The sequence below is a fragment of the Gymnogyps californianus genome, chromosome 1, assembly GCF_018139145.2.
Source record: "Gymnogyps californianus isolate 813 chromosome 1, ASM1813914v2, whole genome shotgun sequence".
NCBI lineage: Eukaryota > Metazoa > Chordata > Aves > Accipitriformes > Cathartidae > Gymnogyps > Gymnogyps californianus.
In genome coordinates, this window is record NC_059471.1 from 82,558,007 (window position 1) to 82,585,887 (window position 27,881).

A 27,881-nucleotide genomic window follows, 5' to 3' on the forward strand; every position below is an offset into this window, starting at 1 on the left:
GCCCGGCTCTCGCCCCCGCCATGCCGAACATCGTGCTCTTCAGCGGCAGCTCCCACCACGACCTGTCCCAGCGGGTGGCGGACCGGCTCGGGCTGGAGCTGGGCAAGGTGGTCACCAAGAAGTTCAGCAACCAGGAGACAAGGTGCGTCGGGCGGGCAGCGGCGCTTCCCCCGCCCGGGCCCCCGTCCCACACCGCCGCCTCGCGCGGGTGGAGGGGGCGGCGCCGGGCGCCGCGTTACCTGCGCTCGCGCCCCGCTGGCGTCACGGGCGCGCCCCGGCCACACCCCCGCGGCCCGGCGGCTGCTGCTGCGCTCCGCTCCGCTGTCTGCCCCGGGCCGGCCCCGGCCCCGGCCCCGGGCCGGCGGGTGCTGCCGGTGTGCGAGCCGCGTAGTCCTTGCGCCACACACGTGTATGGGTAGCCCTCGCCGGGTGCGGGTGCAGCCGCAGGGGTATGGCGTGGCTGGGTGCGTCCTGCCCGGTCCCCCAGCGCTCGTTCCTGGCTGGCCCGCCCTCCCTCCTTCCCTCCCTCCCTCCCGCTACCGGCAGCAGGGGCCTGCGGAGCACCGGCGCTGCAGCGGAGCTGTCCCGGCTCGCTCGGGCTGACCCAGCTTGGGAGCGCTGCCGTCGGCAGCTCCTGCGCCGGCGGAGAGGTGGCACGGCCCCTGACCAGGTGAAGAGCATCCTCCTGTGGGGTGAGGATGGTGTTTGCAACGGGCAGCCCGTCTGCCGCGTGAGGTTCATCCCGCTGTTCGCAGATAGTTGATTAAACAGTTGATCAGCTTTATCTCCGTAAAGAGAAAATCATCTTGATTTTATGAATTACGGAACAGGACGGTGATGATGGGTTAGGCACTTGAAAAAGAGCCTGGGTCAATTGACAATCAGGACTTGTTGCGACTGGTCTTTATTTTGCATCAGCAGCCAGTTGTGTGCGAGGCGGACCAGTTACCGATCCTGTATGGCTCCCCTCCTTACTGCAAGACTGTTGGTCCTGCATGGGGATAATACAGTTGTTATGATGGCCTTGGCTTACTACTGAAAGTGCAGGCGTATTAGGTTCCTGGCCAGCCAAATGCAGCAGGTGACTCTGATAACAGTGCAAAAAATCCTGTGTGAAACCATGAGGACAGCTTGCTCACCTTGACTCTGAGCATGTGCTTGCCAGTGCTTTTTCTACCAATATTGCCTCTCTTTACTAGTTTGTCGTCTTAGCTTTCTGACCCACCTGTTTTATTTACTCATTTTTAATGAAGATTTTTAAATTGAGGTGAGAGCTGTATGTTCACCCCATGAGCTGGTAAGACTGTGCAACTGCTTTTCTGTATAGGTGTATGAGACTAGGCTGCCAGCTGATTCTGAAACACAAGTTCCCGACTGTAAGCAGCTGGCTAGTCTCTGAGGTTATCGTATGTTTATTTTCATCTGTTCTTGTTCTGAATCTCCTGAACAAGCGTGTTTTCATTGCTTCCTTTGAAAGATTAACATGGTGTATTCTAAAATTGCTCTCGCAAAGCTTGTCCTTCTATTCTGTCTACGTTTTTGCATTCTCAGTTTAATTGCTCTTGTTCCAGTTATGCTCACTGGCATTACTATAAACCCTTTTCCATTGGTGTTTATGCAACCTAATGTTTGCACACTCTAACTCTTCTGTTCATTCCTGATTAAATGAAGGTTTAAAACTTCTCTCAAGTCTTTCCAGCCCATACTCACTTTATTGCTCTTTGATCTCTTTTCTGCATGATAAAACTTAATTTGTGTATTTGGTTGCATGACTTTTTCTTGCTAACTTATGTCTCATTTTTTTTAACGTTTGTTCTCCAGAGACACTTATCTTTAGTTCTGCTGTTTGCTGTGTTTTAAGCAGAGATTAATTGATTTAGATTTCATCCAAGGTAGTAATTTATCTCCAAAGTTTGCATATTTATTTTATGAGGTAAGTTAATTAAATTCTAGACTTCAGGATACAAGAATCTCTAGTCTATTATTCCACCTATTTTTCCAGATGTGCAATATTGGCCTCTGCCATTAAACAAGTAGGTAGTGGTGACTGCAGCATGTCAGTGGTTTGGCTAATCTAGTAGTGCCAGTTTATTTTCTTAGGCAAGTAGGGATGTAGTGTGGTATAGATATGAGGAATGTATCTAATCTAAACATTATTTCTGGTTGATTCTGTTGCAATACTGCGAGGCTGACATTGTCTCTTTTTTCTTTTTTTTTTCCTGAATTTAAAATGCCTTAACACTTTAAATCCTTAAGTGTTTGGTTTTGTTTTCTTTTTTTACAGCTTCATACTTTTGAGATTCTAAAATGAAGTTCTGGTTTCCCCTTCAGCAAGTACTGTTGTACCCACAATATAATATTTTAAGTGGGTAATCTTTTCAATATCCTTAGCAACTTATTTGAGGATGTTGGCCTTCTAGTTTTGTAGACTGATGTTCTTAATAAAAAAATCAGCAATAGTAGTAAGAGAATTCCTCAACAATGTATTTGAAATTAAACTACAGCTAAACTTGATAAGGTATTTATGCTGCAGTGGTCCTTTCCTGAGGCATCTGGATTTTCAGTCTGTATAGCAAAGTTTCTTTGTGTGTATATGTAAGCAAAAATTTATTTCTTCCTATATAAAGATAATCCAGCACAGTCTTTTTTTCTTATTTTTGTTGCAATTTTAAATTTATAAACAAGTGTATTGGCATTACGAAATACATTTGCAGTATTGCAGAATACTAGAACCTGATAGTTAAAATGCTCAAAGAACCTTAAACCTTCCCAATGGCACTCGGTCAAACCCCTGTGCAAACAGATAAGCCTGGGCCTGAGGGTCAACAAACTCTTGCTTTGTCAGATCTGTTAAGTTAGCAAGTTGCGGAGAAGATTCACCTTTTGTTAAAAACTCTGTTTTGCTGTTTGCTGCATTCTCTTAAACGTAAGTGTAAACTATGTGTAGATTGAGAAATGTGTGCAGCCCCAGGCTTAAATCCTTGTCAAAGGGTCCTAGCTGGAAACCCTTTACTTGAGAACTGCAGTTAGTCTGGCTTGCAGAATAGAGCGGAGGGAAGAGTCATTAAATATTTTGCATTATATTTCAACTCAAACAGGCTTTAGGTCTCAGTCCCAATCCTTAGCAGATGTAAGTGGATTTGAGGAACTAAAGCTGTACCCTGAGGTTAGCCAGGGATAGGATCACCACTGACAAGTCTGTGACTAAATGGGCAGGTACAGTCCCAACTCCAGAACATTTAAAATGGGAAAGGCTTTTCTTTTTAATTTATACTGAGACTAGGGTATCTAGCAATATCCCAGTTCTCTTCTCATTTAGGCATTCGGTATTCTTGCAGGTCTGTAAGTAAATGAGAAATGTAATGTCTGTGCTAGAGGAAGTGAGGGAAACTGCTGGTAGACTCGACCACTGCCTCATTTTTTTCCTCCTTCCATCTAACCTGTATGGAAATGCTTTCCTTCAGCTGACTACCAGTGTCAAGCAACCCTAACTAAAGCAGCGAGAGAGCTCCTCAATAATATCTGGTTGTGGAAGATAACTCTGTTTAGTATTCAAAGCTTGCGTGTCAATTAAGTGCCAGCCACAGTATCATGGTCGGAGCTTGGGTGGCACCACCTTCTTACTTATCTGGCAAAATGTTAGGGCTGCAGTGGGGGCTCAGTCAGTTTATCTTCTTCAAACCCCACAAGCAACCGTCATCAGCGGAGTTTGGCAGGCTGGAGGAAGAAGAAAGGAATGGAAGTCCTTAAACAGGCATGGCTGTTGTAGCCTCAGCATCGTGAAACTCTGTTTGACAGACATGTAACAGAAGCATACAGATATTAAACGCTCTGAAGTTTCTCATGGAAATGTCTCCAAATACACTGAGTTGGCATTTAATTATAGTTGATACACAATTAAATCCCAGTGCAGATATTTTTGGTGAGTCAGATGATAAAAATCATTGCATGTACATCACTTCTTAAATAAATATATTTTCTTACAGTGTATGGTATGTTTGCTTCTCTAAAGATTATTTATTTTAACTCTGTCCTTGAAATAACTGTTATTCTCAAAATGGAGAAACTGGAGTCATAGATGGCGTCCTCTTACACCCATCTCTCCCAGTGGAAGAAGTTAGTGCTCCCACCCATTCCTGTGAGCTGCCTTGCTTCTTCCTGTCAGATTCACTGGCTGAAGTGAGACGTCTTGCAGATCTTCTCGACAGATCCATGAGGAAGGGAATTGAAGTCCTGCCTGGCACACCTGAATTTGGAGGCTGCCTACCCGCAGCCTTATTTAGCTGCTGAAGCTGGGCTGTTTCAGAAACATTGGCTTAAGTGTATGCCATTCAGCTTTTACAGAGGAAAATATGGGTTGACTACAAAGGGACATTGTCTGCTGTATAGGAAAAGCTGTGTTGTTGATATGAGGGCCATTTGTTTGTAAGTAAATAAATAAAACTGGTATCTTGGACTGAAATTTTATCTTGGAAGATAGGAAAAAATAGCTGATGTTTCCTTGGAGAATTCTTACAAGGATGGATGAGTCTCTATTTCACACAAAGTGGGGTAATGAAAACAGTTTGTTCTATGAAGTAAATAATTGAAAAAATCAGGAACAAACCTGGAAACTTTGATATCAGTGCTATATATCAGGGATGCACAATTCAGCACGGGGCTGTAACATTTCCCTCCCATCTCCCCTTCAGCATCCTCCAGCTCTTCTACTGCAGTTGTCTCAGATGAGACATGACCTTGCTACATCTTCTGTACCCTGGTTCCTTTGGGTTCAGCTGCTGCGGGGGCCATGAGCTGTATCAGCCTCACTGGAGTAGATGGTTACAGTGTTTGCAGACCCCTAATTGTGGAGTAAGCAAGCTCAGGTGATAAGCTGGTGTTAAATCAGCTGAAGGCAGTAGGGGCATGCTGGGATGTGAAGTATCTCTTCATACTGCCCAGCCGCTGAGCGAGTAATTCGCAACCAGGGTGGTTGTGCTCTGCCTGCGGCAGCAGAGGCAGCTGTTTCCCTCGCTCCTTGCTTGCTTACGCTGTTGTGAGCAAGGGGAGGCTGGAGAAACAGATTTTACCAGCTTGGCTGAATAAGATAAAAATTGTTTCCGGATTGCATGTTGTGCATGTTTTGTTTATTTAGGGAGTTGAAGATGCAGCAAACATGGCCATTTATCACATTGTTCATTGCTCTGAATCAGAAAAGGCTCAAAAATGCTTCAAAGCTTTTGGTTTGAGACTTCCACTTTATTGACCTTTCTGTATACTGTGCGCTTTTTATCTTTAAGTAGATGCTAAATGCTTGAAATGTAAAAACAAAAACAACCCATGTGAATAATGGCTGATGATCCCACATGTCCTTAGTTGCAGAGTTTGGTACTCAGCCTTTGAAGACTCTCTGCATGTGCTCAGGCTTGTTAGACTTTTGTTTCCAAATTTCTGAGAGTTCCTTTCGGACTGCACGTGGCTCAACCCAGACCTGCTCAAGTGAAGGTGTTTTCCTCTTGCGGTGGCAGGCTGTGTGCCAGAGTGGAGGGTAAGAAGATATTTCCCGTCTTGTCGTGCTTACCATGCCAGTGCCCGCCATTAGGATGGGGCAGTTGTCAATGAAGATCTAGTTGGGTGTTGGTCTTGGAGCTGTTAATCAAAGTGGAAGAGCCTAGAGTTGAGGGGAGACCATGGTTGCCAGGAGATATGGGATACCTATAGACTTAAAACCAACTCTGGCATTTTTATTGTTTCTTCGTTGCTTTGGGCTTTGCTGGTAACCCACCTTGTTATATAACGTCACAGCAGTCAAAATATTTGCCCAGTAAGTTGGAGGTCTCGTGTTAAAAGACTTTACTCTGCAAAATGCATTCCCAAAGGTAACAGGTCAAACACACCCCTCTGTTTAGTGCTTTCCATTGGCTGGGTTTCCGTGAATTGCAAATTCAGCATGTGGATTTTTTTAATCACTTTTGAGAGATTGATTCTTTTTGCACACTGTATGAGGACTCTAGACCTTAAATTTTGGCCTTTTCTCTGGTTATTAAAAGTGCCTGAAGTACACATCTACTTTATTGGCACCTAAATTGCTTGAGAAATCTTACTTCTTGTAAGCATGGCTAGAAGCTTAATCTGTTGTAATTATTTAAAAAGGTACATAGAGCCCTTTTAAGTGCATGATTTGAACAGGATCCTAGTTACGGATTTACATTATTTACCATTTTAGTCAGGCTCTGTGTACTTATTCCCCTGTTTCCCTGCAACTGGTTTTTTTAGTTAGGATGTACAAGTTTTAAATTCCTATCGCTGTAAGTTCTGTTGGGAGTGTACTATAAATCTAGCTCAGAAGAAGCTCAGCCTGCCATTACTCCTGATATTGAATTTTGCTTAATGGATGCTTCAGCCATTGAAATATGTTTGTAACGTAAGTGGGTTTTGAGCGTTATCCTTAATTCATGGTAATTAGTCTACCCAAGTTTCTACTTACTGAATAGAACTCTCAAATCAGCCTTTGCAAGATGAAGGCAGATACCAACACTCAAACTTGTTTTTCATCATGTCCTGTCTTACGTGTATCTTTCACAGCCAGAGCCTTGTGCTTGTGGATTTCAAGCAACTGGATCAAATAAAGTTAATTACTTTTGTGGGCTATTAATTTCTATAATTTTTACTTTAAAACACAATTGTGTGGTGTCAGGGCTTTTAATGTACAGGTTCTGTTGACTCTTCTTGAACGAGAAGTTTATTTAAACTGAGTGTTACTAAATAGCTGAATTTGATTAAATTGCATAAAACAAACAGCTTGTAATCTTCAGGCAAGAGCTTGTTCTTGTGTCCTTCCTCTCTGTCCTCACAATGTGAAATTGTTTAAATAACCCCCCAAACAGTTAATTAGGTCATGATATAGATGGTCTAAGTGGAATTTAGTAGTAATGTTAATAAGATAACAGCAGTCAAACTTTGTGACAGTTAGCTTAGTGTTTTCTAATAGCTGTTTGAGGTACAATACTTCAGATATCTGATACTATAGTTTATAGGCTCTTATTGTTTGCCTGTTTATAGCAGAATGTGTAAAATAAAATAAAAAAGGCAAAAAAAACCCAAAACTGCCAACCCCCCCCCCCTTTCCAAACCAACAACAACGAAAAACCCACCCAAAAAACCCCCAGTGTGGTTAGTACAGGCTATGTCTGATGGCATACTTGCAACACAATGACTGGTTATTTTTTACTGTGTGGCTCAATGAAGGTAAAATAGGCAGCTGTGTGTCTGTTGGTTGAGTCTACACGTACCTCTGTACCTATGTACCTCTCCATACTAATCTTTGAGAAGGTAGACAGTAAGAGATGCTGATCTGTTGCACAGCTGTCTCCAGTTGATTGGGAGAAGATCTTTGTGCAATAATTACATTATGCTATTCTCTGGCACCTTTAGCTGGGTTACTCCTGAGTGCTATGCAAGTATTAATTTAAGCTTGATTTATTTTAGTCTGCACATAACTTCTGTGTCCACTAGAAAAGGTATTTCTATATACATTCACATTTCTGTGTGCCAAATAAGTATGTTGTTCTGGCCTGAAAAGCATAACCAAAATTTTTTCAAATGCACCCAGAGAGTAGTAGCATTTTTGTTTTCTAAGCTGTTTACAAGGTGAAAAAGTTATTGCTAGCCCAAGGTCATTGAAAAGATAGTAGTTAATGGCAATGGAAGAAGCAGCACTTCAGATCCATTGTATTAACCAGATCTGTATTTATCTCATATATTCCCTGACCTTCTGAAACCTGTTATTTTAGCAGTGTGCTTATAAATGACTGTTTTTTAAAGGAGCAATGCAACTCCGAGTGTTATAATTCAGTGTTGTGTATATAATGAACATTAAGATCATGGATTTTTGTCATTCAGCAAAGTTTTTTCCTATTACATGATGTGTCTATGAAACTAGTGGTTACTTTTTTTTCCCCAAGTACTAGAATCTTGTTCTGCTCTCCTTTGTCACTCCAATAACATTCTCCCCTGAAAATTGATGGTGTTTTCTTCTTGGTCTTTTTCTACATTCTTCTCCTTTGTAATGGCTCCTAGGTTAATTTCCAGAACTGAAAGAGGTGCCGTAGAGCTTTTGCATGTGGTGGTGTTCTTCTTTGGACCTATTCCAAAAGTGTGATATGTGATAACACTTGTTATTAAGCAGATCTGTGTAAGCACTGAGTCAAGTGGCGATTATCGTTTTTCAGAGCCCTCATAATAATAACCATGAATCTATAATGATGATTGAGGCTGCGTCCGTAAGCTAGTGGGTAAATGCTTTACTCCAAGCTGGATTTGTATGTTCAGAAGCAATGACACGTTTGTCTATTTATTTATTTGGTTTTGTTTATTCTTCTGGGAAGTGGAACTCTGATATTCCAACACCAGAACTGTTTTTGGTAAGGCTTCTGATTAAGCCTGACCAGTTCTTCCAATTATGGAATATGCTTAGTGTCTTGCTGAACTTAAGTTATGTTGTTGTATTGGGTTTGCGTGGCAAGGTTTTGGTAGCGGGGGGGGGGGGGGGGGGGGGCTACAGGGGTGGCTTCTGTGAGAAGCTGCTAGAAGCTTCCCCTATGTCCAATAAAGTCAATGCCAGCGGGTTCCAAGACGGACCCGCCGCTGGCCAAGGCCGAGCCCATCAGCAACAGTGGTAGCGCCTCTGGGATAACATATTTAAGAAGGGAAAAGAAGTTACAGGGGAGTAGCAGTTGCAGCCAGAGAGAGAGGAGTGAGAAGATGTGAGAGGAACAGCTCTGCAGACACCAAGGTCAGTGAAGAAGGAGGGGGAGGAGGTGCTCCAGGCGCCGGAGCAGAGATTCCCCTGCAGCCCGTGGTGAAGACCATGGTGAGGCAGGCTGTCCCCCTGCAGCCCATGGAGGTCCACGGTGGAGCAGATATCCACCTGCAGCCCGTGGAGGACCCCACGCCGGAGCAGGTGGATGCCCGAAGGAGGCTGTGACCCCATGGGAAGCCCGTGCTGGAGCAGGCTCCTGGCAGGACCTGTGGCCCCGTGGAGAGAGGAGCCCACGCTGGAGCAGGTTTGCTGGCAGGACTTGTGACCCTGCAGGGGACCCACGCTGGAGCAGTCTGTTCCTGAAGGACTGCACCCCGGGGAAGGGACCCATGCTGGAGCAGTTCGTGAAGAACTGTAGCCTGCGGGAAGGACTCATGTTGGAGAAGTTCGTGGAGGACTGTCTCCCGTGGGAGGGACCCCACACTGGAGCAGGGGAAGAGTGTGAGAGTCCTCCCCCTGAGGAGGAAGGAGCGGCAGAAACAACGTGTGATGAACTGACCCAAACCCCCATTCCCCGTCCCCCTGCGCTGCTCGGGGGGAGGAGGTAGAGAAAATCAGGAGTAAAGTTAAGCCTGGGAAGAAGGGAGGGGTGGGGGGAAGGTGTTTTAAGATTTGGTTTTTATTTCTCATTATCCTGCTCTGATTTGGCTAGTAATAAATTAAACTAATTTTTCCCCAAGTCGAGTCTGTTTTGCCCGTGACGGTAATTGCTGAGTGATCTCCCTGTCCTTATCTCGACCCACGAGCCTTTCGTTCTATTTTCTCTCCCCTGTCCAGTTGAGGAGGGGGAGTGATAGAGTGGCTTTGGTGGGCACCTGGCATCCAGCCAGGGTCAACCCACCACAGTTGTCCAAAACTTTTTCAGCTCCAAAAAGGAAAACAAACTAAGAAAATATTTTGATCAAAACAGTTTTCTCTGAACAGCCCTATTCCATTGATCAAAAACTTGGACAGGGAAGTAACAGTTTTACAACCAAAAAACTGTGTCTTTGTGCCGTGATGAAAGCCTCCAAAAGGTTTCCTGGATTAACACTGACATATCTGCAGATGACACTGTGCCTGACGACCTCTGTCCTTCCTGGTGTTTGCTAGGTGGTTTGCTTTCTTTTGGCCTTAAGAAATGCTGCTAGTAGCATCCTTAGGCAAAAAATGTGTTCAGTTAAGGAGAAAAATTAAGACAGGATCTGTTTATAGCTTGTTTGGGACTGCAAAGGAGTTGAATAGGGGAGCTGAGAGCATGGACTCAACTGTCTTAATGGTAATAAATCATTGTTTGCGTATCATTAAGATGTCTTTAAGCAGTAAATTCCTTTCTGTGTTTTGTAGCTACAGAAAGCTAACGAGTCTTACACAGCACCCTGAAAGCTGATAAACGAAAGTTGTTCAGATGGTGTTTGACTAGAACAAGCCTCAGCGTTGAAGGACCCGTCAGAGAACTTATTCTACCCACATCTGGGCCATTTGGATGGTTTCCAGCTAGAAGCTTTTGCTTATTTGTGTCTTGGGTAAAGATGCAACCTTTTAAATAAGGGCCCAAGATATTTTAATGTTTAATAATTAAGACTACCTTAGTAGAGCATGGGTTTGAAAGGTGTGATCACCTCATTTTTTTAGGAATTCTGTAGGTTTCTTGTACGTTGTGCATGGATTCAGGGAAAAATGGTTAGTCTGCTGTTTTTATGTGTAAGTTTTGGAGTAACAGGTGTGAAAAGTTAGTGTGGTTCAACAGTAGATTTCTCTTGTTTGGGTCTAGAATTGAAAAAGAATCCACATTGAACTGATTTGTTTTAATTTTCCTGTTTATTTGTAAGCTCTATTTAATTTTTGAATTCTGTGATGTGAGCATTGATCAGTACCAGAATTTGCCTTGAAACCTGTGGAAGAATAAAATAAGTATTAGATACTATCATAAGGAACCAAAGTATGTAAGCACAGTTAGAGCAAATAGAACAACTGACACAACGTGAGAGTTTTGGTGAGTCATGGTGAGCTGTTGATGAGCAGCCCTCTTAGCTTTTCTCTGAGATTTTCTTTTTTTAAAAAAATACTTTACTTGGACATCATGGTGTAAATTTTAACCAGACTTCTGGTTTTGGGGTGTGGTTTGATGCTTCTCTCTTCTAAAATGCAGTAGTTTCTCAAATTTAGTAACATCTTCATTATCATAGAAAAATAATAGCCTTTTTTAAGAAGGTATTTTGATGCAGGTAGTATTTAATGCTCTAAAGTTGGCTCTGTTTCTGTACTTATCTAGGTTATTTGATAAATGGTCGTCTCCTTGCGAGATGGCAAGGACACAGAATATACAGACTAAACCAAAAAAAGCAGTATCAAATTTAATAACAATGTGAGCTGCATCAGTGCTATAGCCATAATTACATGTTGGTTGGTGCTGACCTTATGAGGACCATATTTAGGCTGAAGTAAATTTTAGACTGGCTTATCTTGAAATAGACTTTGTATCAAGGGGACAGTTATCCAAATGGCTGTAAAAAAATCTTACTCTAAGTAGGGATAAACCTATGAAAGTTGGTTAAAACAACTGGTTTTTCTATTCTTTAATAATGCTTTTCCAGTAATTCAAGTGTTTAAATGGTCATCTCCTGCTCTTTCAGTGTAGAGATTGGTGAAAGTGTGAGAGGAGAAGATGTGTATATCATCCAGAGTGGCTGTGGAGAAATAAATGACAACTTAATGGAACTGCTCATCATGATCAATGCTTGCAAGATTGCATCATCGTCCAGAGTGACTGCTGTAATTCCATGTTTTCCATATGCCAGGCAAGATAAGAAAGACAAGGTAGGTAAGAACTGTGTAATTTCAGAAGGCTTTTTTTCAGCTTGTTCACTTGAAATTTTTGGAGATGAAACATATTTTCATAAACATTTAAGTGATTTGAAAGATTTGCCTTTTTTTATCTTTTTTTGGTAACATGTTCAATTATTTCATGTATAGGTGAATGAAGTGAGACAATAAACTATTTTTTGCTTGTGTTCTGATAATTGACACGCCTTCAGTTTGGAAAAAGTAGGTACATCCTATGTTTGTGGTATATTGCAGAGTACTCTGCTAGCAAACCTCACCTTATGGGACTGTTTTTCCTGCTTTTTCTAGCGTCTTTTTTTTTTTTACCTCTATATATGAAGACAGTACATCCTTTTAAACATTTTAATTGCATGGAATTAAATCCTAAATTTGAAGTGCTGTAACCATTATATAGGTGGGTTTTACCCGATATGGTTAAACAGAGAGCCAAATGGAAGGAACTCATTAAATCTGCAATGCATAACCGTAATTAATAAAAACATTATTTTGTGCTACAAGGCAGATTAAAAAACGTTTTTATATCTGTAATAATTATTTTTATTGATGCAGACCAAAATGGAAACCCCATAAATACTCTTCTGATCGTAGTGCCCTTTTCCTGAATTTGGTCTGCCATAACTGATGAATATACCACTTCAGCCAAGTTGATAACACAGTAACAAACTCTCTGTGGCAAGTGAGTTTGATTTTAAAAAAGGCAGAAATAAACTTTTCTATCTCTGCTATATATACAAAAACCCTCCAATATGTTACGTGAATGTTACTTTTACTTAAACTTACTTGAAAAGAACTAACAAGAATAAATGTGAATTTGACTTTTAAGATTGGATTCCAATGGTTGTCTTTTTGGAAAATTGCCCGTCGGATACTTCCCATAAATGGACTGCCCCCTCTCTTTCACTTTGGGCATCAAGCAAACCATCCTGAAAGCCTTGTGTTGTTCTTTACATTCTTTTATATAAAAACATAACAGGACTGAGAGGTAATGCAGAAGCTAAAAATAATAGCAGATATTACAAAATGTGTAATGCTCAGCCTGTGATGTCTGAGAACAAAACTAAATACAGAAAAGTTATTTTCTGGTATACTCATTCTTTAAGTGCAGGCTCTCTACCACCATACTAATATTATCAAGACCCACTTGTTATACTTCCGAAAATGGAATTCAGGAGCTAGATAGTAGCTCCCTATTCTTTGGCTACATGTTTTGGAACTTCATTTTTGCTGTGCTTTGTATTGAGTAATGCTCTCCTTCGATCAGGAGAGCTGAAATACTTCTTTTTATCGAAAGAGCTTGAAAGGGAAGTGATAAACATTTTGCTGAAAGGGAAGGAAAGCATGTCACTATGTTTTGATTTCCAAATTCATATTGGAAGATTCTGCTGGAGCATCCTGTAAGTTCTTGGTGTGGGAAAAGGATGAATATGTCCCAAGTTTTTCATGCATCTAGGTTATGCCTTGTCAAGGGTACCCAAAATCCATGTGGCAGACTTCCCAGAGACACTTAAAACCCACAGTGTGGTGGCCCAGCATGCCACCCAGGAGCATTTTGTCTTTTGGAAATGCCATCTGAAGATGGATAGCCTAGGAAAGTGATTTTGATTAACAGAGATTTTGAGCATTGTTCCAGACTGTTCTCCGGGTGTCACTGAGTTCCCCTGCAATTCTAGGCAAGCGATTTCTTTTTTCTTTTTTCTTTTTTTTTACCTCTGTTTTGCAATTGAGAAAATGTTTGCCATCTTTGGAAATTAACCTTGGCAGTTGACCTCCATGTTGCAAAATAAGCTATAATATAGCTGTCAACATTGGACAGCTTATTGACAGGGAGATCTTTCCTCCTGCTGTTGGATTGCATCACACCACTTGGTCTTTGACCCATGTTGAGTGCACAAGCTTTGTATGCTGCCTGAAGTGTCAGTAAAGTGCCAGCCATTTTCTTCCTATGGTTATACACAGATTTTCTTCTCTCTGGTGAAAGATTTTGCTGTAGTTTGCTTGACTATGAACTGAAGCAGTATAGTCTTCGCTAGTTGGATGCTGTTTTCTGGTTTGAATTTAAGTTGTTGACTTTAATCCATAAAGAACTAAATAGACTGAGTCCTTGCTGCTTGAAATAACCCTGTATTCTTCATGCCTCTGTTGCAGTTATGATCGCTGAGAACAATGAAATTGCTCTTGATTTATTTATTTCAGGACAGGGCCTTGCAGTAAAAAATTGTGTTCTGAACAAGGCCTGTGTAATCGACTCTGGAAATTTTAGCATTAAACCTGTACTAGCTTTAAGTGAGAAACAGAGGTTTTAAAAAAAAAAAAAAAAAAAAAAAAAAAAAAAAAGCTTGCTGAGAATCACAGAAAAGTTGGTAAATTTAGACGCAGTCAAGCGCTGCCATAAACTAGAATACTTCTGATACACAAGGTAGCTAATTTAAAATTAGCTCAGGTGTATCTGTGCTTTGGCCATAGTTGCATTTATGCATCCTCTAATTATGCTAACCTTCCAAAGCGTGGGCAGGACACACTTATGTAGGATGCTGCAGGGATGCCTTTGAGATAAGTTAGAAGTAGAGTGATAGGTGAGTTTGGTGTTCTACAGCTCATGTAACTTTGTTTTTTTGATTTGTAGAAGGGGTCCGTGGAGCGTTGGGTAGGTATCCTTTTTTTTTTTTTTAATCTAACGCTATGCATTTCCATTAATATGGCCTTAAAGGGTGAAACTTACTGGGTTACATTATGTATAACTGGGAACATTTTCAGTTTCACTTCTTGATTTCAGTTGTGTTTCACCTAGGCCATGACAGTAATCCTGCAGAATAATTTGCTACTAGAAAACTCCTACCTTCTAGTTAAAAATTTATCTGGGCATTCAAGATAATGGCTGTCAACTTCTGAAGCTTCAAAGCATATTATTTTTGAAACGATAAATTTAGTTAATACATTATTGAGCATTCAGTATCCATACACTTCACAACTGGCTTTCTTGGAAGTGAAAGTTCCAGTTATAAATCTTTGGGGTTTCTTGGATTTTTTTTTTTTTTGTTGTTCAGTATGCATGTGATGCATTTTGAGCAAGACAATGTAATAAGATGCTTAAAGGCAACAGAGCTTTAATCTTGATGGACAACTTTTACTTTCAGCTATGTGTCCTTTGCATAGTTACTCTTGTGAGGTTGTTTATATTAGCTTTGTGGATTCCCCTCTGCCCTTGGTAATTTTAAGAATTGTGAATAAATTTGTAATGCATCACAAAGGAAGAAATCATTTATATAACTTGTTATACGTAAGCAGGGAATTTGCTTAGGAACTAAAAACTCAGTGATTTTTTACAATTTAGTTTCTGTACATAATGTAATGTTGCGTTTCACACCAATAATTCTGAAACTAATCTCAAATTGTGTCAAAGAATGGAACGATGAATACTGTGAATCTCTTTGTGTTCTTGCCTCTCTGATCAGAAGCAAACCTTACAAACTCCATGATAAAGAAAATCTGGAGTTCTCATCTGCCTTTGTCATCTGAGTTTCTGAATAATGAGGCCAGGTTATCTGAGGTTCCCATAAACATACTTCCTTTGATTTTAAAATAATCTTCAATTTGGATCATATTGTAGCACAAAACTTATTTTCTATGCAAGCAATCAAATCTTAAATCCTTTTGAACATGTTGTGTGTTTTCTTCTAATGCACAATTTTGTGTAAAGGAAACTGTCAGATAGCTGCAAACTTCGTTTGTCTTAATCTCCTATTAGCCCATTCTTGAGAAACAGGTATTGGTGTCTGGTTATCTTTCCTTCCAAGACCCTCTGTCCACCAACACATAGGCAATCTGTGATGTGTGCATGTCTGCTAAAACAAGTTACCTAGTGGTAAAACCTTCAAGTTCTTCCTTCTGGGAAGGCAGCCTGCAAGGCCAGCAGCTGAAAGAAGTGCCAACTGGTAATGTATACATTAGTATTTGATGCAGGAAAGTATTTTGGATTTTTTTTGTGATGGTGATACTCGCGATAGTGATACATGAGTCAAGCTAAGTGGTATTCACATTGAACAGAAATGGAAAAAAATAAAAGCAAAATTCAGTATGCTGGATGGAGTGGAAATGGCAAACCACGTTCTGGGAACAGTGTAATTTGCTTTTAGCAGCTAGCCTGAACTAGTTACTTGTTTCTGCCAGAGGGGGTGGTCCTGGTTTGCCATCTTCTTTTCCCTTCTCTTCCATTTGAGCTGCCTCATCTGGCTGCTGTGGGTTCAGACAAGTCCCAGTGTGCAACATAAGGGAAGTGGTGGAAGTGTATAGCCTGGGAAGAAGGAATGGGACAAGCAGAGGAGCAAACCTCTGTTTTCAGCATCACCTGTTAGACCAGCTTAGCTGTAGCATCAAACCAGATCTTTGCAAAGAGCTGATAAGAGAACATTGTAGTAGAGTCAAAAGAGTAGAAACTAAATCTTTGTTTTATTAGATGTTGCCAGAGATTTGAGAATATTTTGAAGCCCAGCTTAAAAATGTCAGTTTGTACTGCTAAGACGAGCTGAAGTGATCAGGAATTTGAATGGCATGAACCAAAAGTTTACTACTAATAATAGAAATATCCAGAAAGCTTAGGCTGACTTGGACCCTACAGAACTGAACTTAAATGAGGAGCAGCATAGTCTTCAGTAACTGGAAAATCATCCCTGCTGAAGCACTAATGATAGCAAACTCTTATGGAAGCTATACGCATCTGAATTGCAGAGATCTAGGAAGTCCTAGTTGTTGCATACATCTTCTGTGTATCTCACATGAACCAAATGGTGGTGATGTTCTGTGAAACACAAAAACCAAAAGGGATAGTTTTCAAAATGAAGATTTTCTGTAATGATGGTGATAAACTTGACCCAGCCATAAGAAAGACTGCAGTAGCTCAGTTTCTTTTCTGGAAGTATGTTGGCAATCTGCAGGTTAAAACAGAGAAATGCCAAGTTTCCACCTAAATTAGCAGAAGTTTTGAGGAAAATACTGGCTCCTTGATATGACACAGACAGAAAAGCATCCAGGTTAAATTGGCAGTGGTTCAGCTTATTTTAGGTTATGCTCTTGCGCATCAGTGGAAGGAGAGCAGAGATACTCTGTAATTGTGTGTATGGGGTGGAGGGAGAGGGGGTTCCTAGGAGGCCAAATGAGGCTGTTTGATAGAGATGTAGTAGGAGAGAATACTGTGCCAGCAAAAAAAGAGTCTAACAGTGAGATGGAACCTCTGAATTGCAGTTCTGCCTTCATGCTAACGTTATTGCCAGCTATTAGCCTTGTTTAAAGATTGGCAAAAGGAAAACAGGAGGTTTTGTTTAGTATTTCTGTTAGAGAAAGCTGTCTAGGGCAACATAGCTTTTTTTTCCAGAGCTTAAAAAAATCTGAAAAAGCTTTGGAGTTGCTCAAAACAAAAAGTGAGGTATCCTCCAGTCATGATTTTCCATCTTCTCTTTTTTATGTTGCTGTTTGTTCTGCATTCTTTTCACTTTTAAAAAGCTCTTGACATTGGCATTAACTTTGCTAATTAGATTTTTGCTTTTCTTTTGTTCTTTCCACTTCCCTCTTTTTTTTTTTCATCCCGCCCCCATCCCTTTTGGGAATTCTAGACTCCTAATTGCATCCAACAATTAAGCCTGAATTAGCAAAAAAGAATAAATAAATAGGCCAGGGTAGAAGACCCCTGCCAACACGGATCTGTTACAAGCTTTACTGTATCATGAAGAAATGCTTGATACTAACTTTGTTTTAAAGCAGTGTTTTCAAAAGTTGGGTTCACTCTGCCTTCAATTTTTGTTTTTGGCAATGTTTTTTTACAACAGGATAGTTGCTTGAGAGTTGGATGTTAATGGAGGGTAGTGGCTTAGAGAAGTGGAGATGGTCTGTCTTTCTGCCATAGAAAAGCTAGCTGAAAGTTCTAAATAGAAGAATAGGAAAACTATATCCCCAATTTTGTCTCCTTATTGGTCAGTCTAATTATTACAAAGCATTATTAGGCACACTGTGCAAACTGATTTAGATATTCCTGAATGTTTTGCTGAGTTTCAAAACCCTAGTAGCAAGATTAGCTATTGACAGACTACTTTGGCTAAAGTTCTGGAGCTCAAATATTCGAAAGGAAAAATCAATAAAAGTAGCTAATTTTCTGACTCTTTGCATCTAGTCAAAATCTTTTTACAATTCAAATGTTTGTGCTTTATTTCTCAGAGTCGTGCTCCAATCTCTGCAAAACTTGTTGCCAACATGCTGTCAGTTGCAGGGGCTGACCACATCATCACCATGGACTTGCATGCCTCTCAGATCCAGGTAACTATCAGTTCTTACTAACTGTGGCTGGGGGCTCTGCTGAACTAATGTGAAAGGCTAATATTAATTCTCTGTTTTTTCTCATTGGTTTGAAAGGCTATGTACAGAAGTGTAATTCTCAGGGTTCAGAGAAAGTCTCACTACCTGTTTCTAATTAAATTCCCTTTTTGTAAGAGAGCAGCCTTGATTTTATGGGTTGACTTTGCAGACACTTCGAATACTTGTGCATTGGACTCTTCAGTGGAATTTGCCAAGTCTAGTGTAAGAGCTCCCAGAACATAAAATATACTGGTTGAGGCAAGTTCTCTTAATCTTGGCCTTGTCAGAGATTATAGTATTGCCCTAGATAGACTTTTGTTGTTACAGCCAAGGGGACAATATTGTCTTAAGAGAAGTGGAGATGGAGGCTGGCAACCTTTAGCTGGCTTACTGCTGAATCCAGCAAATCACAAAACTCTTTCCTCAGACACAGTGCAGACATTGTTTGTCATTCTCAGGTGTACCTCTTTTCAAGATACCTTGTTTTTTCTAGAAAATACCTTCTCTTCCAGTTCTGGTATTCTGTTTAATCAGAATTTCCTATTATGCTAGATGGCTGTCATGCAAATAAAAAGCAGTTTCATTTGTGGTCTAACACAGACTTCTTGTTGTTACAACTTGCGCAAAAAGAAAGATTCCATTTCTGCTGCTCAAGTAATACTAACTTGAATCTTCCCCATATTGAAATACTACTGTTCATGTCAAGCAGTTGAAATTTATGGAAGTTGGGTATTACTCACTGGATTTTTTGAGAGCTTTTCACAGGCATGAATTTACTTGAGTGCCTGAAGGTGATCTTCTTTTCTGATTTTTATATCATTTGAGAACAGCTGTTCTTTATTTCACTACTCTTGGTTGAGATTTTGAGACCTTAATATTTGTCTAACTTCTGCTGCATTGGATAGTAATATCAGAGGGCAGAATTAGGCCAGTGTAAAATACTAATTAAAGTTCTACCATACATGAAAGGCAAAGGCTTGATTCTTTCCCTGTGTCTTCGTTCCAGGTAAGACATAAGCATATATTCATGAAACTGTTTTTCTCTTTCGAACTAGGGTTTCTTTGACATTCCAGTAGATAACCTGTATGCAGAACCTGCAGTGCTGCAGTGGATTAAAGAGAACATTTTGGAGTGGAGAAACTGTATCATAGTCTCACCTGATGCAGGTGGTGCAAAAAGGTACTATACAAGCCTAAAACTATTAGTTTTCGATATAGTTAGTGGTTAATGAACTAGTTTGTCTAGTCTTTTTTCCTCTATGAATTGTGCAAGATATAGGGTACATCACTGATGAATCCAACTGCATTGTAAAAACAGAACAACTAGTTCTTCCAGTGTTGTTCATGCTTGAAAACATCCAGGAGCTTTCTATACTCTAAAGAAAATCTTTTTCTCTCTCCCTGGATATGGCCTCATTAGCTGAATCCCTCCGCAGGAGGGAAGAGATTTTTCCTGCTGCTTGCTTCTTTAGTCCAGTTGCTGCACCTCTTCCTGCTTCGCTCTGGAATTGCCTAAGTTTCCCTTCTCTGTCAAAGCATGTGGCCTATCCCCACTGTACCTGCTGGCATTTAGGTAAGAGCTTGCTTGAGTCGTGTTTCTTTTTTCTTTATGTTATTGCGTTCCAGCTGTAAACCTATTGACCCCAAGTTGTGCACTGTGAATACTAGAAAAAGGGAGTGAAGTTTTGTTTTGAGTGGCAGAAGGTGAAAATAGAAAAGTTAGTTCATTGGAGTGTTTCTTCATTCGCAGTGTGCGTTACTCATTTAGCAGACTATCTTTTATTTGGTATATATTGAGTACAAACTAATGCAAAAGCTCAGAAGCGCACTGGCTGGTGAGGGGATAAAGCATGCCATTGAGGCGAAATGCTTATTCTCAAGTTTTATTGGTCGTGCTGCTGCTATAAAACTGAATGGGAACAAAGACAAATGAAGTAAGAATCCTGTAAGCCCATGGTAATTTAAATGTTTGGAATGTACTATGGGGAAAAACGTGAAAGACTGTCATGATTTGATTTTAATTGAAGTCTTTGGGTCTGTTGTCAGTATTCATGTTGTAATAATTAATAGGGAAATACGACTGATTGGAATTCCATAGTTGTTCCTGTTTAGATTAATCAAGTTAAAGATGTGAAGACTATAAACTATAGAAAGCATTCTAAAATTCAGATGACTCAGTCAATTAAATTTCTTTGTTCCTATCCGGATATTGTTGTTTTATGTTTGTGGGTGTTTTTTTGTTTGTTTGTTTTTTTTAAACAAAATATAGCCTTTGCTTAGAATTCAAGTCAGAAGACAGCATGTTTTCCCCTACTAAATATTTGTATATTATCAAGTTGATCATAAGAGTTTATTTTTTTGAGGACCACTCTCACTGTGTTTAACATAGATAGATAGAGTCTATCTTTGATACCTTTCTGTTGTAAAGCAACCAAGCAGTTGCTGGTGAAGTAGAGGAAGATGTTGCTTTCAATAAATTCACAGCTTCTTCTTCACCTCCAGTAGTGTAATGTAAAGAAAATGGCTTGGCCTTTCCATTTAAAACATGTAGACCTTCAAAATAATACTTGGGTTAATGAAAAGTGAATAGAATGTGAAGAAAGTTTGTCCTAAAATTTAAATCTGTAAGCATTAAAGAAATTAAAAAAACCCCCCATGTTCTTACACTCATTTAAAATATCTGAATTCTTTTTTTGTTTCTTACTATTTGCTTGTTTTTCTCCCAGCTTATTAAATTTTGTGATTGAAATAAGGCATGCAAATTCTATTGATATCTTAATGCCTCTGAGGTATTGAGACTTGCTCTGAAATTACACTATTGTTCACAAAAAATGCCAAAACATTTGAGTTTTTTGTTTATCACCCAGTTGTTGAAATACAGTAACTAACAACTTCATATTTAAGTGGTAAAGAAACAAAACTGTATTCCCTATTAACTGTGCCTGTTAAGAATCTTGCTAAGAACATTCTAAACATATTCTAAAAAGACAGGCTAAAAGGTTGCACCAGCATAGAAAAAGCATAGTATTGTTTATTTCTGTGTCTTTATACCTGCCAGTTCTGGTATATTAAAAAACCTGAAAAAAGCAATCAGAAGTCTGTAACAAATTAAGTTTGTTATTGGAGGTTTGTCTGGCCACCAGAGGTCACCCGGCATAGTTCTAAAAGATCTTTGTCAAGCAGATAAGCTACTTGATTACTAGTCAAGTACTGCTAAAAGAATCATTAATCACTATTAACGTACTTGTTTGGTTTTTCCCTTTGGTTTGGTTTCACATTCCTGCAATGGTATTTTCAGTTAGGATGTTAAAGTGCATGCTGCTGTAGGCTTAGAATTGAGGCTACCTCTACTTTACATCATCTAGTGTGACTAGGTATTGCAGCAGCTTAATAAAAGCTTGTGAATAGCTGAAATGTTTTCAAAGCCAGGCACTTCATGACAGCAAACCAAAGTCAATTCAATAAAAAAATCGATTTCTGGAGTATAGCTTAAGACTCTCTAGTTGTATTTATTAGCAGTGAATTAAGATTGTTTCTAACCTGTCTAATTACTTGCAAAAGTTTGTGCTGTGGTAATTTGAAAGCCAGGAAACAAAAACTGTGTTTTATGACAAATACACATGTATGGCTCTGTTATGTTTTGGTTTTTTCTTTTTTCTTTTTTTTTTTTTTAAATAATTCTCTAAATATGGTGTATTTCTTCCTGTAACTTAGGGTTACTTCAATTGCTGACAGACTGAATGTGGAATTTGCTCTCATTCATAAGGAAAGAAAGAAGGCAAACGAAGTGGACAGAATGGTCTTGGTTGGTGATGTGAAAGACAGAGTAGCAATTCTTGTCGATGATATGGCTGACACATGTGGCACAATATGTCATGCAGCAGACAAGTAAGTATTATTATGAACTGACCCACGGTCTTGCTGTACTATAACCTGCAGATGACCGATGAACGCAGTTGCTGTGTCCTGCATGCTTATAACCCAACCTGACCTCTGTAGCATGAAGTCACTCTGATCCTTGAGTCTATAGGTCACAGTCCCATGATCAAGATGTGTCCTTCTTTAGAATGTGGAATTGAGAAAATATTTACAGAAATATATTATCTGTATTTAGGAAGAGGACAGAATAAATAAAAAGTCATATAACTTGGAAGGGACTTGGGCCATCTAGTGTGTTTTTCAGTTCCAAGGCAGAAAGGACAGATAGAAAATCATTCTCTTCTTAAACCTCATCATGGAGCCTTTCCACTCTCCTTAGGCAATCTTTCACAAAGCTTTACTAGATTTAACATTGTATACATATATACAAAATACTATATAACATAGTATTTTCTCACCAGTGTTCAATGTGTGTTTAATATTAACCTTTAATGTACATCTTCAGTATAGAACTACTTGTCCTTTTCATCTGGGGAGGTGAGAATAAGTTTTCCGGTCTTTTGTCTGGAAGTTAGTTGAAGAGTGTTCTCATTCCCGTCTAGACTAAGGAACTTCAGTTTGTTCAGTCTTTCCACATGGTTTCTAGACTTCTGCTCTGTTGTTGATGCCAGATTCATCCAATTCAACTGGATTCTTTCCAGCTGGTCCACTTCTTGAAGTGGAGCATATGAATGTAGACCCACTATCTTAACAGAGGTCCTAGCAGTGCTAAGTAGAAAGGGTTACTTTATGGTTTACCAGCTGGCTTTATGCTGGTACATTTCAGGGTAGTAGTAGGGTTTTTTCTGCAGAAGTTGGCATTATTGACTGCACAGAACTTTGGTAATGTCTGTAGCCTTTAAAAAAATTGCTGATTCCTGAAATGATTAATTCTTCCTATTACTGTAGCTTCACAACTCAATATGTATGGCAGTAACTCTAGTTTCAAAATTGTCTTGACAAATTGAAGAAATGGACTGAAATTCATTAAGAACAAATGTGAGGTATTACAGTTGAGCAATACTACACTAAAGTGCTCCTGCCTGTCCACTCATATCCAAACTTTAGTTTGGGAGGTCAAGGGCTGCAATGTAAACTTGGCCAGAGTCCTGAGGTTTTAAATCTTCCATTCAAAGATCTTGTATCTTGATATTGTTTATAGCAAAGCCCACCCCCATATAATTATAAATAGTGCACATTGGAAGTGGGAAGGAACTGCTGAGGAGCAAGACATGGGAATGTTTTAAATTGATGTTGCTGAACATTTACTGTAGCATTGCTACTCTTGGATGTAATCCTTTCTAAAGCTAGTATGTCTGTTGAGAGCATTTTGAATTTATATTCCTGTCCAATATATTTGTAGACACTGAGGGTATCAAATAGTCTTGCATCCAAAACAGGTCCATGTGGTACTTCCTGCCTGACTCTATTTGAATCATAGAATCACTTAGGTTGGAAAAGACCCTTAAGATCATTGAGTCCAATTGTAAACCTAACACTGCCAAGTCCACCACTAAACCATGTCCCTAAGCACCATGTCTACATGTCTTTTAAATACCTCCAGGGATGGTGACTCAACCACTTCCCTGGGCAGCCTGTTCCAATGCTTGACAACCCTTTCAGTGAAAAAATTTTTCCTAATATCCAATCTAAACCTCCCCTCGTGCAATTTGAGGCCGTTTCCTCTTGTCCTATCGCTTGCTACTTGGGAAAAGAGACCAACACTCACCTTGCTACAACCTCCTTTCAGGTAGTTGTAGAGAGCGATAAGGTCTCCCCTCAGCCTCCTTTTCTCCAGGTTAAACAACCCCAGTTCCCTCAGCCGCTCCTCATAAGACTTGCTCTCTACACCCTTCACCGGCTTTGTTTGTTACCCTTCTTGGGACACGCTCCAGCACCTCAATGTCTTTCTTGTGATGAGGGGCCCAAAACTGAGCACAGCATTTGAGGTGCAGCCTTACCAGTGCCAAGTAGAGGGGGACGATCACTTCCCTAGTCCTGCTGGCCATGCTATTTCTGATACAAGCCAGGATGCTGTTGGCCTTCTTGGCCACCTGGGCACACTGCTGGCTCATATTCAGTCAGTTGTCAACCACCACCCCCAGGTCCTTTTCCGCCAGGCAGCTTTCCAGCCACTCTTCCCCAAGCCTGTAGTGTTGCATGGGGTTGTTGTGACCCAAGTGCAGGACCCGGCACTTAGCCTTGTTGAACCTCATACAGTTGGCCTCGGCCCATTGATCCAGCCTGTCCGGATCCCTCTGTAGAGCCTTCCTACCCTCAAGCAGATCAACACTCTCGCCCAGCTTGGTGCCATCTGCAAAATTCCTGAGGGTACACTCGATCCCCTTGTCCAGGTCATTGATAACAATATTAAACAGAACTGGCCCCAGTACTGAGCCCTGGGGAACACCACTTGTGACCGGCCGCCAACTGGATTTAACTCCATTCACGACCACTCTTTAGGCCCAGCCATCCAGCCAGTTTTTAACCCAGCGAAGCGTACACCCGTCCAAGCCATGAGCAGCCAGTTTCTCTGTGAGAATGCTGTGGGAAACAGTGTCAAAGCAACAGGGTGAAGCTTAAGTGAGCTAGACATTACTGTTGGTGGTTTGAAGTAAAGATCATCCCATGAGTTTACAGTCTTTAGTTGCAGGCTTGCTGTTTGCATCCAGATAAAAAGGATGTCAAAAACTCATGGTAGAGGGATTCATATGGTCTTGTGTTTCTTGTCACTCTGATGGAATTTTGCAAAGAAATGTTGTGCAGTTGCTTGCTATCCGCATACTAATCTGCATCAAACACCAAAGCATGCTGCTTGGCTGTGCCCTTTGCAGATCAAAATCACAAATTGCCTAACCAATGGGTTTTTTTATAGTCCTGTGCACAGAGCAAGTTAATTCCTGTCAAAAAGGAGGGCTTTATTTCTTCCCTGTTATGAAAGAAGCACTTCTTTATTTACCTACAGTAGATTTCTATAGAGCAAATTCTAAAACCATCAGAAACCTTCAATGTATCTGCAGTGTTCACTAAGAAAGATGCTTTTGCTTGTGTGATGCTGCCTTATATCATGTTCTTGGCATGAAGTAGTGCTTTTTCATCAATGCCAAATCTAGGTGAGATGTGCTTTGTGCTTAATTAGACTTGCTCACCAAAATATTTTTTAGACCTCTTTTTATCTCACCAACCTAGATGCATATCAAGCAGATGAACTAAGAAATGTATTTTCAGATACAGCAGATCAACTTGCTTAAGTACAAACTTAAGTACGCACCCTTGGTACACACTCACCCTGTCATAGTGTATCCTCCTTATAGGCTGCAGCTACTAAATGTAATGCTGAGAATGACCAGAAAACGTTGATTCTGTTGAGTCATTCAAAATGAAATGACGTTTCTGTGTTTTTGTCTTTTTTCCTGTCTTACTGTGCTTATGCTATGATCTGATAAAATACCACTCTTCAGAGCCTCTGTTTGTAAGACTAGAAAAGCAGCTAGGACGTAGCTGAGCGTCTGGAGGCAGAGAGGCCAGTCAAAACCAAATTAAGAGATTCTGACTCATTTACAAGGTGTTCTAGTTCTTTGATTTATACTTTTGGGTTTTTTTCCTCCTGTGCTGCCTCATTTCACTGCGTGCTTGGATCAGCAGCATGTCTTCCCACAACCTTGCAGGAAGCTAGGCTTTTAATTGTTAACATTTCTTTTTCCTCAGAAACTCTTTCCAAGCAGAATTGTTTGAATTGCAAATGAAAATAAAAGTGGACAATAATGGAGGCACAATGAAGTTGTGAATACTGCCATCCAACCTACTTCATTTTCGCCTGATTAAGATAGAAAACTTGTACTGGAATTCAGTTGTATGTTGTGCTGATATGGTGAAAAGTGCAGCATTTTAGATTAGTATCACTGCTACAAATAAGAACTTTTTAATATAATTAGCAGTTTGGGGGTTTTTTTGAGAGACTTATTCGTATAACCTGAAAAAGTTTAAAATTATCTGAATTATTTTGTAGATATTTGTTTCTTCCTGTAGCTTCCAGGAAGGAATTTGTGTGTAAAATGTATTTTACAGAGATTTGTATCTGACTTCGTCTATAGCCATGTATGTAAACATGCATCACAGAATACTTTTCCTTCATATTCTACAGATTAGTATCTGCTGGAGCTACTAAAGTTTATGCCATTCTTACTCATGGCATCTTTTCTGGTCCTGCTATTTCTCGGATTAATAATGCATCGTTTGAGGCTGTTGTGGTAACTAATACAATCCCCCAAGAAGAGAAAATGAAACACTGCCCAAAAATTCAGGTACAGTGGTGTTTTTGTGTCATCTGTTTAAACTCTGGATTTGTATTTTACTGTCCGCTGATGCTAGAATTTGTGCCTTGAGAGGAAAATAATATTCTAAAATATGTTGTTTGCAGAACATCTTGCTAAAACATGCCAAAGAACTGTTTTAAGGGGATTCAGGTAGTACAATAGAGTATTGCAAAATAGTTGGTATTTAGAACAGATTGAGTATCCCTGACTGTGAAAGAGTGGCAAATGTAAAATTGGCTGGGGTCTTTTTTGGGGTTTTTTGATCAATATTAATCATACGATGTTTGTATGTAGGAACTTAAGTTAGTTATGTTATTGTGGATGCCACAGAAACCTTAGACGACTTCATTTTTTTTTTTTCTTTTTGAAAATATACTAATGAAAATGCTCAAGGTGACAATGACATGTTTCTTTTCAAAAACCAAACTGAAAATACAAGCTGACTTATGTCAGTAGCTTTTACATGAGATTGTTCTGGGAAGTCATGTGTCCCTTTTTGGAGTTTTTCCTTAGTACACAGTGGAGCAAAGCATAAAAAATTGGAGGTTTTTTTAATGCAACATTGAATTTTTAAAAAGCTTAAAATTTATTTCATATTTATTGAAACAAGGCAAGCACTTAAAAGGTATACTTCCCTTAAACTCTATTTGTGTCAGGTGGACACTGCCATCTGATGGCTAGAATAATTTCTTTTTGACAACATGCCCCGTGCCAGAAGTCTTCAACAGTATGCCTGTGCAGCAATCTTATTGAATACTTTCTCACTGAATTTTTGAGTTTGTATTAATGCAGTTCGTATGTATATGTTAAGTACCTGATGCTTTAATGTTATTTTACTTCCTAGAAGAGGTAAGAGAGCACAATGGTAAATTGAGTGTTTGTTTATATGTTTATAAACTGTATAGTTTATTGTTCTTGGCATCCCATAAAATTTGTCGTCTTGATTTTTTTCTTTCAGTTTATTGACATTTCCATGATCCTGGCTGAGGCAATTCGAAGAACACACAATGGTGAATCTGTGTCTTACCTGTTTAGTCACGTCCCCTTGTAACTACAGGAGATTACATTGTATCTTTGCAAAGGTCCCTTCAGCTAGCACTGTTGTTTTCGACAATGCATCTCAACCGCAAGAAATGAGTATCTTTGTACAATTCCAGAGCTTGTGTGTTTAATTATTATATTTGTCTTGTAATTACCTTTTGTTCTTTGTAAATGGGCAATAAATCTCTGTCTTGCAGAAACTTTATGAATTCCCTTGAGAGTCTGGAAGTCTTGTGTGTTGTGTAAGTTCTCTTTTATGTGCCTATCCTCACTTTCTGCTAAACTGCTGCTTCGGATCCATTTTTCTATACCGAACTACAAACTGTTCATAGAACTTAATGGGATGTATGTGCGTAAGATCATTTTCTGTGTTAAGCTAAATGCTGCAGACTTGTATATCTTGTATCTGTTCATCTGTCAGGCAAGCAGCTGTTGGTTTTTGTTATGTTTAACTACCATGAATAGTATTTTGTAAGCCCTAACAGAATGTAAACTTCATGTTAATTTTGAGGAACTGTTGACACATCCATAGTATTAACTGTTTCATACACTTCATGTTCATTTTTGCACAAGATATATGTGGCTGCTGTTTTCTTTTGTAAAGCTCTCATTACATTAAATCACTTGCTTAACATCTA

At 39.9% G+C, this 27,881-nt stretch overlaps 1 protein-coding gene across 4 annotated transcripts; it reads left to right on the top strand.

The window, feature by feature from the left end:
• Positions 1-20: 20 nt before the first annotated feature.
• PRPS2 (phosphoribosyl pyrophosphate synthetase 2) lies at positions 21-27,881 on the top strand. 4 transcript variants are annotated; one of them, XM_050899070.1, is made up of 8 exons: positions 21-142; positions 11,416-11,599; positions 14,250-14,270; positions 17,831-17,929; positions 19,024-19,148; positions 21,683-21,856; positions 26,031-26,190; positions 27,161-27,881. In XM_050899070.1, exons 1-8 carry the CDS (start codon positions 21-23, stop codon positions 27,251-27,253), a joined length of 978 nt encoding a protein of 325 aa, XP_050755027.1. In that variant the 3' UTR covers positions 27,254-27,881. The 4 variants fall into 4 exon arrangements, with proteins under 4 accessions (XP_050755027.1, XP_050755042.1, XP_050755035.1 ...); XM_050899085.1 differs by lacking the exon at positions 14,250-14,270 and having other exon boundaries at positions 11,416-11,614; XM_050899078.1 differs by lacking the exon at positions 14,250-14,270.

What these genes read in the sequence shown, in the direction of transcription:
- PRPS2 (XM_050899070.1), top strand. Translation starts at nt 21, where the DNA reads ATGCCGAACATCGTGCTCTTCAGCGGCAGCTCCCACCACGACCTGTCC. An exon ending in TTCAGCAACCAGGAGACAAG is followed by an intron (nt 143 to 11,415) that starts GTGCGTCGGGCG and finishes CTGCTCTTTCAG; the next exon opens with TGTAGAGATTGGTGAAAGTG. An exon ending in AGGGGTCCGTGGAGCGTTGG is followed by an intron (nt 14,271 to 17,830) that starts GTAGGTATCCTT and finishes TTTATTTCTCAG; the next exon opens with AGTCGTGCTCCAATCTCTGC.